This window comes from Zalophus californianus, chromosome 1, assembly GCF_009762305.2.
Source record: "Zalophus californianus isolate mZalCal1 chromosome 1, mZalCal1.pri.v2, whole genome shotgun sequence".
In the NCBI taxonomy this organism is placed as follows: domain Eukaryota; kingdom Metazoa; phylum Chordata; class Mammalia; order Carnivora; family Otariidae; genus Zalophus; species Zalophus californianus.
This window is the reverse complement of record NC_045595.1, coordinates 70,632,842-70,646,843: the sequence shown is the minus strand read 5'-3', so window position 1 is coordinate 70,646,843 and position 14,002 is coordinate 70,632,842. Positions and strand designations below refer to the sequence as shown.

At 45.3% G+C, this 14,002-nt stretch overlaps 1 protein-coding gene and 1 pseudogene across 1 annotated transcript; one reads left to right on the top strand and one right to left on the bottom strand.

Annotated features, from left to right (window-relative positions):
- Nucleotides 1-5,608: 5,608 nt before the first annotated feature.
- Nucleotides 5,609-10,216, bottom strand: SS18L2 (SS18 like 2). The gene is made up of 3 exons (XM_027586342.2): nucleotides 9,988-10,216; nucleotides 9,649-9,725; nucleotides 5,609-5,898 (listed from the first exon to the last, which is right to left on the bottom strand). The coding sequence occupies exons 1-3, from the start codon at nucleotides 10,054-10,056 to the stop codon at nucleotides 5,811-5,813; spliced, it is 234 nt and encodes a 77-aa protein (XP_027442143.1). The 5' UTR covers nucleotides 10,057-10,216; the 3' UTR covers nucleotides 5,609-5,810.
- On the top strand, nucleotides 7,033-8,313 carry LOC118357045 (annotated as a pseudogene).
- Nucleotides 10,217-14,002: the final 3,786 nt, after the last annotated feature.

Sequence of the window (14,002 nt, the reverse complement as noted above, 5' to 3'; positions counted from 1 at the left end):
CTGTCTCTCTCTCTGTCAAATAAATAAAATCTTTAAAAAAAAAAGTTTACAACTTGATTTTTTCAAAAAAGTCAACAAACGGCAAGCACCCATTAATAAAGGTCTTAAATAATTTAAAAAAAAAAGTCACCTTAACTGTGGATACTGCACCCACCTTTTGGCCTTTTAGGCAAGTGGCTTTTTTCCCACTACCTTGCTTTAATAGTATGACTACATATTCACAAATGTCTAATCCTTCATTGTCTTCAGTTGGGAGCTTGTATGCCATCAAATTCATATGAAAGACTCACTATAACAAGCACTTCTTGTCAGGCAGGTTCCTTACTCTATATTGATCAACTTGTTCTCTGATTTCAAACTATAAATTCTGCTGAGTCCTTGGCTCTTATGCTTTTTCTAGACACTAGTTTTTGTTAGTAGATTGGGTTTTGGTAAAAATTTTTCATCTGCTGTGGTACTAATGGAAGCTACATTTGCTCAGCCAGTCCATCTGGGTCTACCCACCCAGGGTGTGGTATCTTGGTTGTTTCCCTCAGAAGAAGACTCTGACAATGGTTTGAGTGTAAGTTGCTTATTTGAGAAGTGGCCCTAGGAAACTCCATCTAGAGGGTGGAGAAGTGAACAAGGAAGATAGGCAGTAAAGTGTGTGCTATTAAGCCAGCTACCGTAGTGGTGATTAGAGCTTAACCCTGATGGGGAACTCTGGCAACCAGTACAGAAGAAGAAACATCTTGGAATTGTCCCTATGGAGGGGTGAGGGAGCTGGGATGTTCAATTAGAGTCATTAGTTGAGAGCTGTTCCCAGCATGGTAATCCCCAGGTTCTTCTGGTCGGCTATGCCTGGGCAAGGCAGACTTCCTGTTTTAGAAAAAAGTCCTCAGGATAGAGATATGGATATGGACTGTTGGGAGTCAGTTGCAACACAGTTAAAGGAGTACAGTTCAAGGAATGAGTGTGGGATGCTGAAAGCTTCTGCTGCAACTGGCAATTTTTTGTTTGCAGTCAAAAGAGTGCTCAGGAATTGAGAAGCATAGACTTTTTCTATGATATATAAGAAGCATTTGATAATTTCCACTTGGAATCCCTGAAGCTTCAATATCTCAGGACAATTTCTCAGCATCCTCGATCCTGCATAGTGCCCTGGTCCATGCCTGGGTGTGGGTCTCTTTTGTCTTGCCAGGCTTATTAGGAGCTCCCTGAAAGCAGGGCCCAGTGACCCTTCTCCTCTATTTTCCTCACTGTAGAGCCCAACACAAGGCCTGGTCAACTGAGAACTCATGTTATAATTGAGTTGATAACCACATAGGTGAACACTGCTCTAAAATGGACTCGAGAGAGAGAAAAAAACCCGGTTGGAATGAAAGGTCTTTGCATAGCTCTTGTTTCTGCCTGCACTGCTAGGTCCCTTGATGGTCACGTGTCAGGTTCCTTGTTATTCATCTCTCAGCTGCAGTGTTACCTCCTTGGGTCATTCCTTATTCCATAATTTAAAGTAGCCACCCAGACACTCTCCAGCACATGACCCTGTTGTAAGTCTCTTTACAGCCACTCATTACCATGTGAAGCTTTCCTTGATTGTTTATATTTTATTGCCTGTCTCCCCCATAAATACGGGTTATTTATACTGTGTGGTCTTCTTATATAAGAATAAAGTTTCCACGAGAGTCTGACTTCCTCACTGCAGTACCTTCAGCGCATACTAGTGGATCAGTAAATAGTTTTTGAATGAATGAGTTTATCACAAACAGAAACGAAAACAACCTCCCTTTGAACCCTAGACTCTTATTTAAAAAATTTAGGAAGGAAAGAAAGGTTCCCAGTGACTGAACAAAACATCTAGATTCCAGAGGAATCTGTAGGATTTTCATTGGGAAAAGAGGTAACAGATAACTTCTTAAAATTGCTTTTATTAAAATGGAATCAAAACCATATTACGTGTGAGGTAGAGTAACAATAAAATGAAGATACTACGTACCCAGCTTAAGAAATATACTCAGGATCACCTTTAGTAACGGAAGTTTATTACAGAGGTTCAAGAGCATATGAGATAGCACTGAACATCCTTTCCTCCCTAGCCATATTGTGACTTGGGGTCCCCAAAAGTCAGACTTGGATGTCAAAAAGCCTCACGAGGAAGTGGAAAAATAGCTTCACATCTTGTGGAATAAACCCGACCTCAAATTATCTGCTCTCTCTGTTTTAGCTGCCATATCCTCACCTCAGGAGAATGTGGTAATGACAGAAGTCAGTCACCACAGTTGCAAATCCTGGGAAGCAGGCTTGGAAACCCCAGAGAAAGGCTCAGGACCTATGTAGGCTGTTCAGAGATCAGCTTGACCCTGAGAGTTGGAAAAGGGCAGACAGGCTGAGTAGAGGATTAATCTTTTTTTTTTTTTTTTAAGATTTTATTTATTTATTCATGAGAGACAGAGAGAGAGAGAGAGAGAGAGAGAGGCAGAGGGAGAAGCAGGCTCCCAAGGAGCAGGGAGCCTGATGCGGGACTCGATCCCAGGACCCTGGGATCATGACCTGAGCCGAAGGCAGACGCTTAACCATCTGAGCCACCCAGGCGCCCGTAGAGGATTAATCTTGAAGTAGGAGGTCCTCTGAGAAGAGAGAGTGGCTAATACATTCTGGCCAGGTTTGGTCTTTACCTTTTTAAATCACCTTTCACAACTATATTGATTTCTGGGTCCTTTAAGAGGGATGGCAGATACTTGTGCTTCAGGTGGTCTCTGAAGCAGACAGGTAGAGGTAAGCTGGGGGACACATATGATGACAGCTAAGTGGCCTGCCGCAGCTTCTCCAGTGTATCTCCCCAGAAAAGGGCCCTTTGGAGAGTAGGATAAACTGTGGCTTAAATAGCCTTGGCCATTTCCAGAGGCTTGTGATTTGCCCTGCTTCAGTCCTCTATACATGGACTGAAATACCTTCCAAGAGACAAAGGGTGGGAAACAGCAGGTCACAAACTCCTTCCCCCTGAGGGAGAACTGAACTTTTGTCTTCAAGGCTATTGCCTCTCCTACACGTTCCTACTATAGGCCCTACTGGCTTGCTCAGAGCCCACACACTGGAACCTCTGATGCTCTGTCACAGACCCTCGCCTACCTTGCCAGCAGTGGACAGTTCCTACAAGGTCAGACTCACCTTGTGCTGGCAGAAGCCCCCCTCAGGGGCTGCCATGCAGCTTTTTATTTTCTTCCTCCTCTGACATCTAGGACTTGGCTGCAAAGGCTGCTTGTTAGTCCAGGGGACTGAACTCCCCTGTAGGGAACCCCAACTCAGGCGGACACTTCTGGGGCATTTGTATGCTTTTGAGATCATCCCCCTACCGCCCGATTGAGTCCTTATTGCCTATAGGAGTAACCTTGGTAACACACACATTTAGTGGCTTTTCCTTCTTCCCTGTCTCACTCTCCTCATGGCCTTATTCCTGCTTCCTGAGATCATCCCCCAAATAAACTATCTGCACCCAAGGCCTTGTCTCAGGCTTGTTGAGACGAGACCTAAATTGAAACATCAGCTGATGCTCTCATCCCAGCTCAGGCCAAGACATATGTAAACAAGTCAAGGTGCCTAGTAAAGGGAGACAGCTGCCATCCAACTCCAGCTGATGGTTGCCATGTGGACCTGCAGGTCCAGCATTGCTAGAAATCCAGGCTATAATGGGAAATCCTCTCTAAATGTTAGGAACTAATTCAAAACAAAAACATTGCATAGTGCCCACCATATCTGCTGACCAGGTCAGGCCCATGAGCAGCCCACTTGGCCTAGTATATGGGCATCAACCCCATGAACAGTGGGGGGAGGAAGAGTCCATTAATGGGCTAGGACCCTAAGGATGGAAAAATGGGTGAGGGAGCAAAGAACAGGCTTCTTCCCAGGCTTGAGAAGGGCCTGAAAAGGCCAGAGCCATCAGATAACACATCAGAGCACACATTAACATACATTACTTCGTGCCCAGCTCTCAACCACAGTATCTCAATCTCACAACCTCAGGTGGCAGATACTACTTTCATTATCCTCATTTAATAGGTGAAACAAGAGCTCTCAAAGACTGCAATTGAGCTGGGATTCAAAATGAGGTCTCTCTTCACTATTTACACATTTAGTCTCTCTGGGTTGCAACCCTTGATTCCTACAAAAGGAGCCAGGCATCGGAGGTTCTAATTTTGGGTTCACTTAGGAAAATCTCCTTGCCTCATTTTACATTTAAGTCTCAAAGAAGGAAAGTTCTTTATCGAACAAAGCTAATAAAGGCAGAAGGGATGATAAAATAGGAAATCACCAGTATGCTTTCCCTAATGAAATAATAGATCAAAACTAGGCAGGTCATAATTTAAGCAAAAGGCTATCAGGCACCTGATTAATAAATCAAATCAGGTCATTCCTGATGTGATGCAAAAGCAAGTACCTCTTACCTGCTATGATGTATACTTGCCAAAAATATTAGAATCGGAGTCTGACTGAGCCTCTAGATCTACCAGTTTATAGGAAAAGTGGGCACTAGTGGGACATATTTAATGACACCATAGGGATACAACTAGGTGAATACAGAATATGAGAAATTTTAGGGCAAATGACCTAGTCTTTCGAAACAAATGGCAAAGAAGAAGGGGAACTGCTAAGTATTTTCACAGAGACTTAACGGACATCAACACAATGCAGTGTATGAATCTTGTTTGGATCCTGAGTTAGAGAAATCAACAAAAAGACATTCTGTGATAATTGATGGGGCTCAGGACATGCTACTCCAAACTATGGCACGTTGGCTTATTGAATATTTCAAGTGGAAGAAACTGAGAAATGGCAGATGCTGGAAGCACTTTCTGACCTCCCATGAAGCAGATCATAAGACCCTCATGTGAGAGGTGCCCTCCCTATACTCAGAAGAAAGGAGCATTCTTATCTCTTAAAATGGAGCAACACTGAGAATTTGAACGAAAAGACCATGTTAAGTTTCCCCAATTTACTACACTTTGTTCATATCCTTCTGTCTCAGTTTTCCACTTTTCGTCTGATCTCATATAAAAATACTCAGGTTTAACTGTTTCTTTGGGTCTTCATTTCTTTATGAAGGCCTCCCATGTCACATAAAACTTTCTTTTGTTAATCTGTCTTTTGGTATAGAGCCCCAGCCAAGAACCTTAAAAAGACAGGAGGAAGAAGGTATTTTAAAAAAGTATTTGAAAAGATATTAGTAGATGATATTAAGTAGTAATTAAGAATTACTATTGATTTTGTTACCAATGATAATGGTGTTGTTACATATATTTTTAACTTCTTACAGTTTTTCCGGAAAACCAAATGGAACACTTATCTTATGAAAATCTCTATACCTCAATATGAGTGTTCTGTGGAAAGGCAAGCTTTATTTCAAAGCAGCCTGAAAACAATGGTTAGGTCCACCACTACAACTGACCCGGGGGAGCACACAGTTACACATCCACTTGGCAGCGCCTCAGTTAGGAGTCTCGTCAATTGCTATTGCTTGCCCACCACCTAATCAGTTTCATCTTCATGTTGAAACTGAAAAGGTAGAATTGAAGATGCCCATGATATCTCTGTTATCCAAACATGCCCATTTCAGGAAAGAGAACATCTGGAGTCAACTTAATCTGCTTAATTATTAAAATAAATATTTACACTGAGAATACAGTTCATTAGTAGCTTTCTTCACATTTTCACATTATTAAAAGAGGCACAAGGGTTCATCCGTGTTTTAAGCAGTTGAGTTGGTAAAGATCCTGTCTTTACTTCATAGGACATGGATTATCCTCAATTACTCCTCATGACAGACAACTGAAAGATTATTCCATTGCTTTTGAAGCACTGGTTGGGTTGGCATCTGCGATGGTAGCCAAATAAATGAGATTTCTGTGTAACACATGCTGGTATCTATGGGTGGAAAAGGCAAAAATCAGAGGCTTTGTTTTGCTGAACATGAACAAAAGACTGGGAAGGAATTTACCCACTCTACTGGAATGGCTCATCTATTGATTGGATGATTCAACATCATCAACCTCCTTGATTAACACCAATGAAAATATATCTAGAATCTATCTGTTCTCACTTATCACTTTCATAGCTACCTCTCTGGGTCAAGCCACTATCCTTGCGTACACTGTTGTATTGGACCAGTCTCCTAACTGGTCTCCCTGCTTTACCTTTGCACTCCTACTCTATTCCCCACATAGCAACCCAAGTGATTATTGTACAGTTTAAGTCAAGACTTGCCATACCTCTGATTAAAACCCTCCAAAGGCTCCTCTCTCATTCTGAGTAAAGCTGAACCCTTCTAGCCCTTCTGGTGGCCTACAAGGCTCTACACGATTGGGGCCGCTAGTTATCTCTCTGACCTCAGCTCCTACCACTTTCCCTTCACTCTCTGAGTTCTGGCTGCAGTGTCCTCTTTGCTGTGACTTGAAGATAACCAGTGTGCTCTAGCCTAGGGGGCTCTTCCACCTGATGCTGTCTCTGCCGTACATATTTATGTAGCTGGCTCCCTCACCTCTGGTGAGGACATCTGAGTAGATGTCCCACCAGAGATACCCTCTGTAAAACAGCACCCCTTCCTGCCAATTAACCTGCTTTATTCTTACTCAAAGCACTTATTAGTATGTGCCTAATTGTATGATTTCCTCCCTCTAGATTCATAAAAGCAGAGCTGGTACCTGATTTGATAAAAAGCAGAGCTGGTTTTGGTACTGATTCCCCAGTAGCTGAAACAGTGTCTGGTACTCAGTAGTAGTTACAAAATATTTGTGGAACAAAGTTAAAGAAGGAACAAGGCACTTCTATGGTATCAGTATGAGCTTACAATAGTAGTGATTCTCAATCAGGGGGTAAAATTCTCTACCTAGGAAGGCAAATCAGACTGGGGGTGGGGGTGGGGAGGCAGGAAGCATGGCCCATGCAATGTAAAAAAGCCCACCCGGAAATTTTGGTAACTTTCTTACCCATAGGTTGAGAATCACTACACCAAAAGGAATGTTTTGCAACTGTTTTCCATATAGAAAAATGAGAGTTTACTATAAACTGCAAAAAAACAAATTACCAGATGCCAGAACCAAATGTAAAGACTTACCCAAAGATGGATATCTCTACTATTTCATTGACCTGTTCAGTGAGGAACTATAGGTGATTTTTTCTGGGAGATGGGAAAAGGATGGTTTTCTTAAAGATGTCTTCAGTAAGAATGAAATAATGTATTTTTCTATAATAAATGGAGGATAATTCCTGGACTACATTTAGAAAAGAGACCATTTTCAAGATACGTTCATTAGATTACTCCTTTCTGCCCATGGACACCACCGAGTAAGCATCATTAAAGTCTCCCCGCCCACCGCCGTCATGTCTAAGTCAGAGTCTCCCAAAGAGCCTGAACAGCTGCAGAAGCTCTTCATCGGAGGTTTGAGCTTTGAAACAACCAATGAGAGTCTGAGGAGCCATTTTGAGCAATGGGGAACGCTTACGGACTGCGTGGTAATTAGAGATCCAAACACCAAGCGCTCCAGAGGCTTTGGGTTTGTCACGTATGCCACTGTGGAGGAGGTGGATGCAGCCATGAACGCAAGGCCACACAAGGTGGATGGAAGAGTTGTGGAACCAAAGAGGGCTGTCTCAAGAGAAGATTCTCAAAGACCTGGTGCCCACTTAACTGTGAAAAAGATTTTTGTTGGTGGCATTAAAGAAGACACTGAAGAACATCATCTAAGAGATTATTTTGAACAGTATGGGAAAATTGAAGTGATCAAGATGACAGACTGAGGCAGTGGCAAAAAGAGAGGTTTTGCTTTTGTAACATTTGATGACCATGACTCTGTAGACAATATGGTCATTCAAAACTACCATACTGTGAATGGCCACAACTGTGAAGTAAGGAAAGCCCTCTCTAAGCAAGAGATGGCTAGTGCTTCATCCAGCCAAAGAGGTCGAAGTGGTTCTGGAAACTTTGGTGGTGGTCGTGGAGGTGGTTTTGGTGGGAATGACAACTTTGGTCGTGGAGGGAACTTCAGTGGGCGAGGTGGCTTTGGTGGCAGTCGAGGTGGTGGTGGATATGGTGGCAGTGGGGATGGCTATAATGGATTTGGTAATGATGGAAGCAACTTCGGAGGTGTCGGAAGCTATAATGATTTTGGCAATTACAACAATCAATCCTCAAATTTTGGACCCATGAAAGGAGGAAATTTTGGAGGCAGAAGCTCTGGCCCCTATGGTGGTAGAGGCCAAAACTTTGCCAAACTACGAAACCAAGGTGGCTATGGTGGTTCCAGCAGCAGCAGTAGCTAGGGCAGTGGCAGAAGGTTTTAATTACTGCCAGGAAACAAAGCTTAGCAGAAGAGGAGAGCCAGAGAAGTGACAGGGAAGCTACAGGTTACAACAGATTTGTGAACTCGGCCAAGCACAGTGGTGGCAGGGCCTAGCTGCTACAAAGAAGACATGTTTTAGACAATACTCATGTGTATGGGCAAAAAACTCGAGGACTGTATTTGTGACTAATTGTAAAACAGGTTATTTTAGTTTCTGTTCTATGGAAAGTGTAAAGCATTCCAACAAAGGGTTTTAATGTAGATTTTTTTTTTTTTTGCACCCATGCTGTTGATTGCTAAATGTAATAGTCTGATCATGATGCCAAATAAATGTGTTTTTTTTAAATGTGCTGTGTAAAGTTAGTCTACTCTGAAGCCATCTTGGTATACTACCCCAACAGTGTGAAGTTAGAATTATTCAGGGTGATGCCAGGTTCCATTCAAAATTGATTTGCAACCTGCTTGGGCACAGAAGCCATTGTCTCCACAAACCTTGGTGTAGTTGAACCGACAGTTAATGTGTTGTGACCTGGAGTTCACCATTAAAAGGGTCACCCAAGCAAAGTCCTGGAGTTTATTTGGTTATTAATACGATTGTTGGCACATCCTATGCAATATATCTAAATTGAATTATGGTATCAGATAAAATTACAGATGGGATTAAAGCTTGTGTATCATCCATTATCATATGTAATCAATAAATGATTTAATATTCTCTTAAAAAAAGAGACTATTTTCTTTAATTTTGGAATATAGCTAGAGAGCACATTCATTACTGTGCAGAAGTTGCCTTTGGCCTAACTTGTAAGTCTTATTGGTCCCTCCCTGCGTGCATTACAGACTGACTGCAAGTTAGAAAATGAAGGGGGCGGGGCGCTCAGCTCAGGTCTTGATCTCAGGGTGGTGAATTCAAGACCCGCGTTGGGCTCCATGCTGGGCGTGGAGCCTACTTTAAAAAAAAAAGGAACTTAGCAGTCAAATGGTCAGACGCCCCTCAGAAAAAGGATAAACTGGGGATCCATGAGGGGAAAGGGGCCAGAGCGCACATCTCCTGAGACTAGTTTTTCATGTGCTCCTTTCCCCATCCCTGTTGTCATCAGCTGACCTGTCTACGTGAAGGAGGTCTGCAATGAGCATTATTCAAATTTTGAAGAGGGTGCCACGTCTGACTCCAGCCTTCACAATGTGCTGTCTGTGTAGTCCTGGGCAGGTAAGCAACCTCTCTGAGAATCATCGGCGATCAGTTATCCAAGACTCCTAGTTCAGGACAGCTGCTGTATCACCATACTGGTTTCACTCTACACTCAGAAGTCGGGGGGGTGGAGCGGGTACTTACTGGACGCACTCATTCGCCCGGCCTTTGTTCTGATACTCCACAATACAGCGGATGAGCTGGTCATTCTCCTCCAAGAGCTGAAAGACCAGAGAAAGGGTCAGTGCAGCGCCTTATCCGGACGGCCGGGAACACTGCCCACCAACTCTCTCCAATGCCGGGCTGTCCTGCCTCGGTGCCTTTGCCAACTTTGTTCCCATCTCACTCCATACCCTTGCAAGTCATGCCCCTACGCACACCACAAGCCTCAGTTGGGATGCCGCTCATTCCAGGAAGCTTCCCGCACCCGCAGCCCTTGGGATCTCAACTAAGGAACGTCTCTCGGCCCGAGTTAGCGCTTACCCGCTGGATCGTCTCCTGATTGACTTCCGCCTTGCCTTTCAGCCAGTCCGGTACGAAGGCCACCGACATCCCGGAAAGCCAGGTTGGGACCCGGCCTCAGGCCCTGCGGATCCCCGCGCCCCTACATCGGAGCCAACCAGCAGCTCTGACGTACTACGGCCGCCGCAGGGACCTAAGATAGGTGGGGCTCACGCTCTCGACGTTGATTGGGTCCTCCCGTTGACTGGGAACAGGCGGAACGTCATTTGTGATTGGGCGCGCAAGACCGATGCTCAGGGCGCCGGCCTCGGCCCCGCCCCTGGGGGCGGAGCTGTTTGCCCCTCCTCTGCATTTGCGCAGTCTGAAGGCTAGCCTCGGGGGCGGGGCCGCGCGCCGGCTCCTCACCTGTCAGGCAGCGTGTCCTGTCTGTCTGTGGGAGTACCTTGCCCAGGGTCACACGGGAATCGTGGCCGGAACCCAGATTCCTGGCTCCAAGTCTACTCCTCCTCCTCTTTCGACATCACTCTGGTGCATCCAGATCTGCGTCTGGAGGGTGAACCCTAGCCTTTGCCTTCAGCCAAGCCAAACCCTGCAGGGCCTAGGAAAACACTGGTGTTTGCGTCACTCTTGGCTGAGGGAGAAATTTTCACATATGCCTATTTTTCCTTTGGGTGGTAATAATGCTTATTAGGCTTACAACCCTAAAAAACACTATTATTTTCTCCATTTTACAGGTGAGAAAACAGGTTGAAGTCACCTGCCTAAGATCTCACAGCTACCAAGGGCAAAGTGGCTATCTGTCCACAGGCAGTATGTCTTTATTTATTTATTTATTTTAGATTTTATTTATTTATTTATTTGACAGAGAGCGAGAACAGGAACACAAGCAGGGGGAGTGGGAGAGGGAGAAGCAGGCTTCCCACGGAGCAGGGAGCCCGATGTGGGGCTCGATCCCAGGACCCTGGGATCATGACCTGAGCCGAAGGCAGACGCTCCACGACTGAGCCACCCAGGCGCCCTGGCAGTATGGCTTTAGAACCCTCGTTCTTAACTACTACCCCATACTGCCCATGCACCATACTGCAGAGGTGGTTTGGTGCATGATAAAAGAAGGAAGCTGGGCCCACCCACCTGGACCACATATACTGCTGGCAACCCTGAAACTCAGAAGTGGTTGTCTTCTCTCTTGTTCAGCCCATCCATTGTGGACATGGGGACAAGGCTGGTTTTCCCTGCAATGCAGAGTGAGCAGCAGCCGCATCATTTAGGAGGAAGATCTTGGAAGCCTTTACTCAAAAGGGGTCTGGGGCAATTCTGCCTCATAGAGCTTCATTTCCCTGAGCAGGCTCATCTGCTTTTGCTGGGCTCTCCCTCCACAGTCCCCTTATTCAACCCTGAGAGGAGGCAGCTTTCATCCCATTTCACGGAGGGATAAACCCAGTGAGAAAAGTGGGGCAACATACCTTCAGGGCTTCCTGGTTCCCAGCCTGTACTATTAACCACACACTGGGCTCCCTCCCCAGGCAAAGTCCCCAGAGGTTCTGCAGAAAACAGAGTGGGCAGAGAAGGAACCATCAGGAGAAGAGTGCAGGCCTTGCTTTGTCCTGTGCAGCTCTATTGTTTAGACAAATGGCGAATGACAATAACAGAGATGGTGTTATGCTGGGACAGGTGCAGGGAACCAACCTGGTCCAGCATAGAGAGAAAGCCCTCCAGGAGAGCAGATGTTTCAGTATGAAGAGGAAGTTACCCAGGTGACAGGTATCCAGAGCCTGGACTCTCCCCTAGGAAAAATCAGAGCCATAGATGTTTTCAGGCAAAAGAGAAATGAAGTCAGAGATGCATTTTAGAGTGTTCCTGGCTATAATATGGTGAAAGGTAGGGCAGCCAGACAAGAAGAAGAAGAAAGGGCGCCTGGGTGGCTCAGTTGGTTAAGCGACTGCCTTTGGCTCAGGTCATGATCCTGGAGTCCTGGGATCGAGTCCTACATCGGGACCCCTGCTCAGCAGGGATCCTAAATGATCCCTCTGACCCTCTTCCCTCTTGTGCTCTTTAATATTTTAAAATCTTTAAAATTTTAAAATCTTTAAAAAAAATCTTTAAAAAAACAAAAACAAAAACATGGAGAGGGCTACTTGCTGCAGGTATGCTGGCCAGAAATGGTAAGAGCAGTGAAAAAAGAAATCTGTGCATTTGAAAGACATTAGGAATAGACTTGGCAGGCCTTAATGAATTAATGGGTGGGGGGAGAGGAGTAATTAGGGATGACTTCTGGTGTCCTGGCTTAGGCAACTGAGAGACTGGTGATGCCATTTATGAAGACAGGGAATAGTGAAGGAGAAACTGACTGGAAGTAAGAATGATAAAGTCAGCCGTGGACATGTGCATGCAAGGTGATGTCAAACGGACATGTTGAAGTTTGTGGCTATTTGGGTCTGGAGCTCAGGGTCAAGGGCTGGGTTGGTAACCTAAGCTTTGAGAAGCATCTCTTGTGGAAACTGACTGGAACCTCGCAGTGGATAAGGCCTGCCCAAGGAGAGTGAGTTGGTTTCTCTCATGGCTAAGGAAAAGAAAGTACAAAGCAGAATGGGGGGTGGGGAGACTAGAGATATAAGAGGAAGTCCAGGAGAGGGGGGCAGTCATATAAGAAATAAGAGAAAGCTAGATAGGACAGCAGATACAAAGGCTGTTGAAAGGTCAATCTAGGTAGAGAATAGATCTTTGATGTCCTTAATGAAGGAAATTTCAGTGATGTGTCGAGGCAGCAGTGAGAATTGCCAGGGACAGTGAAATACAGGAAAGGTGAAGCAAACGGAACCTTTAGAGCAGGCCACTTTCCCCAAGAAGTTTGGCTGTAAACGGGGAAAGGGAATGAAGGTGGTAGTTAGAGGGACAGAAGTTGGTGGGAGCTGAAGCCTATCACTTTAATGGTTGCTCTTTCCTCAGTGAAGGAGGCACGTCGGAGAGCGAGGGGAATGTTGAAGAGTGGAAGATCTGGGGAGCATGAGGGAGATTTTTAGGTTGGTGTTAGGGAGAATTGGAGAGAGGCAAACATAGGACTGCTGGACTGTGTTGAGGACCTGGTGGAGGCGGGCAATGTACATACATAGCACTGATCTGTGTGGTTTTGAGATTTTTTTCCAGCAAGACTTATAGCTCAGGAACAGATTAGAGAAGCCAGAAGGTTGGATTTTTTTTTTCCCCCAGAGTTGGAGTGCTGCCAGGCAGGTGTGACAGAAGAATAACCACACAATGGAGGTAAGCATATTGGGAAGAAGGTGATGGAAGTGATAGACCTTGGACTTTCAGCTGATGGGGAAGGAAATAAAGATTGGAGAGAGGTGATACATAGAACAAAGTAAAAGGCCAAGTGGACTGGAGATTTCTGCAGGCCAGAGAACAATGGGCAGACTTCTGAGAACAGCCCAGGGGCAGTCAGAGATCAGGTGTCTGCATTTACAACTTCGGACTTGGAGCTCTTCTGCGGTGATACAGGTCCAGGGTGTGACCTTGGAAGCAGAGGGATGAAGAAGCCTGGAAGAGAAACCCTCTGGAGTCAGAATGGCCAGTGATTAGAGAGGAGGGCTAGTACTTCAGACGCCACATCTCACCATCTCTAGCCCAGTCCACTGTGGTGCCTGAGCCACTCTAGCTGCACCAATCAGAAGGCACCAAGCCCTATTATAAAGCACTCACATTGCAGGTCCTGAGAGCCTGAGGCTCCACATTCAAAAGCTCTGGATTTTTGTGGGTCTGGCGCCAATTTTTCCTTCCCCATCCAAGCCAGAGCCTTGCTTTCATGACTTGTGGTGAGAAGAACCTATCTTCGTTCCCTTGTGAATGCACTTTGAGAAGGGAATCCTAGCCTCTTTCCTGGCCCATACACTGAAGGGGTTTCGATCTCCTTTATCAATCAAATCCCACTGATTTTATCCTTTGTGCCTTTTATGACCTAGCTTCATAATCATTCATCACACAGGCCAACCCTGACTCAGTGTGGGAGGGGACTACACAAGGGTGTGAATACCAGGAGGCA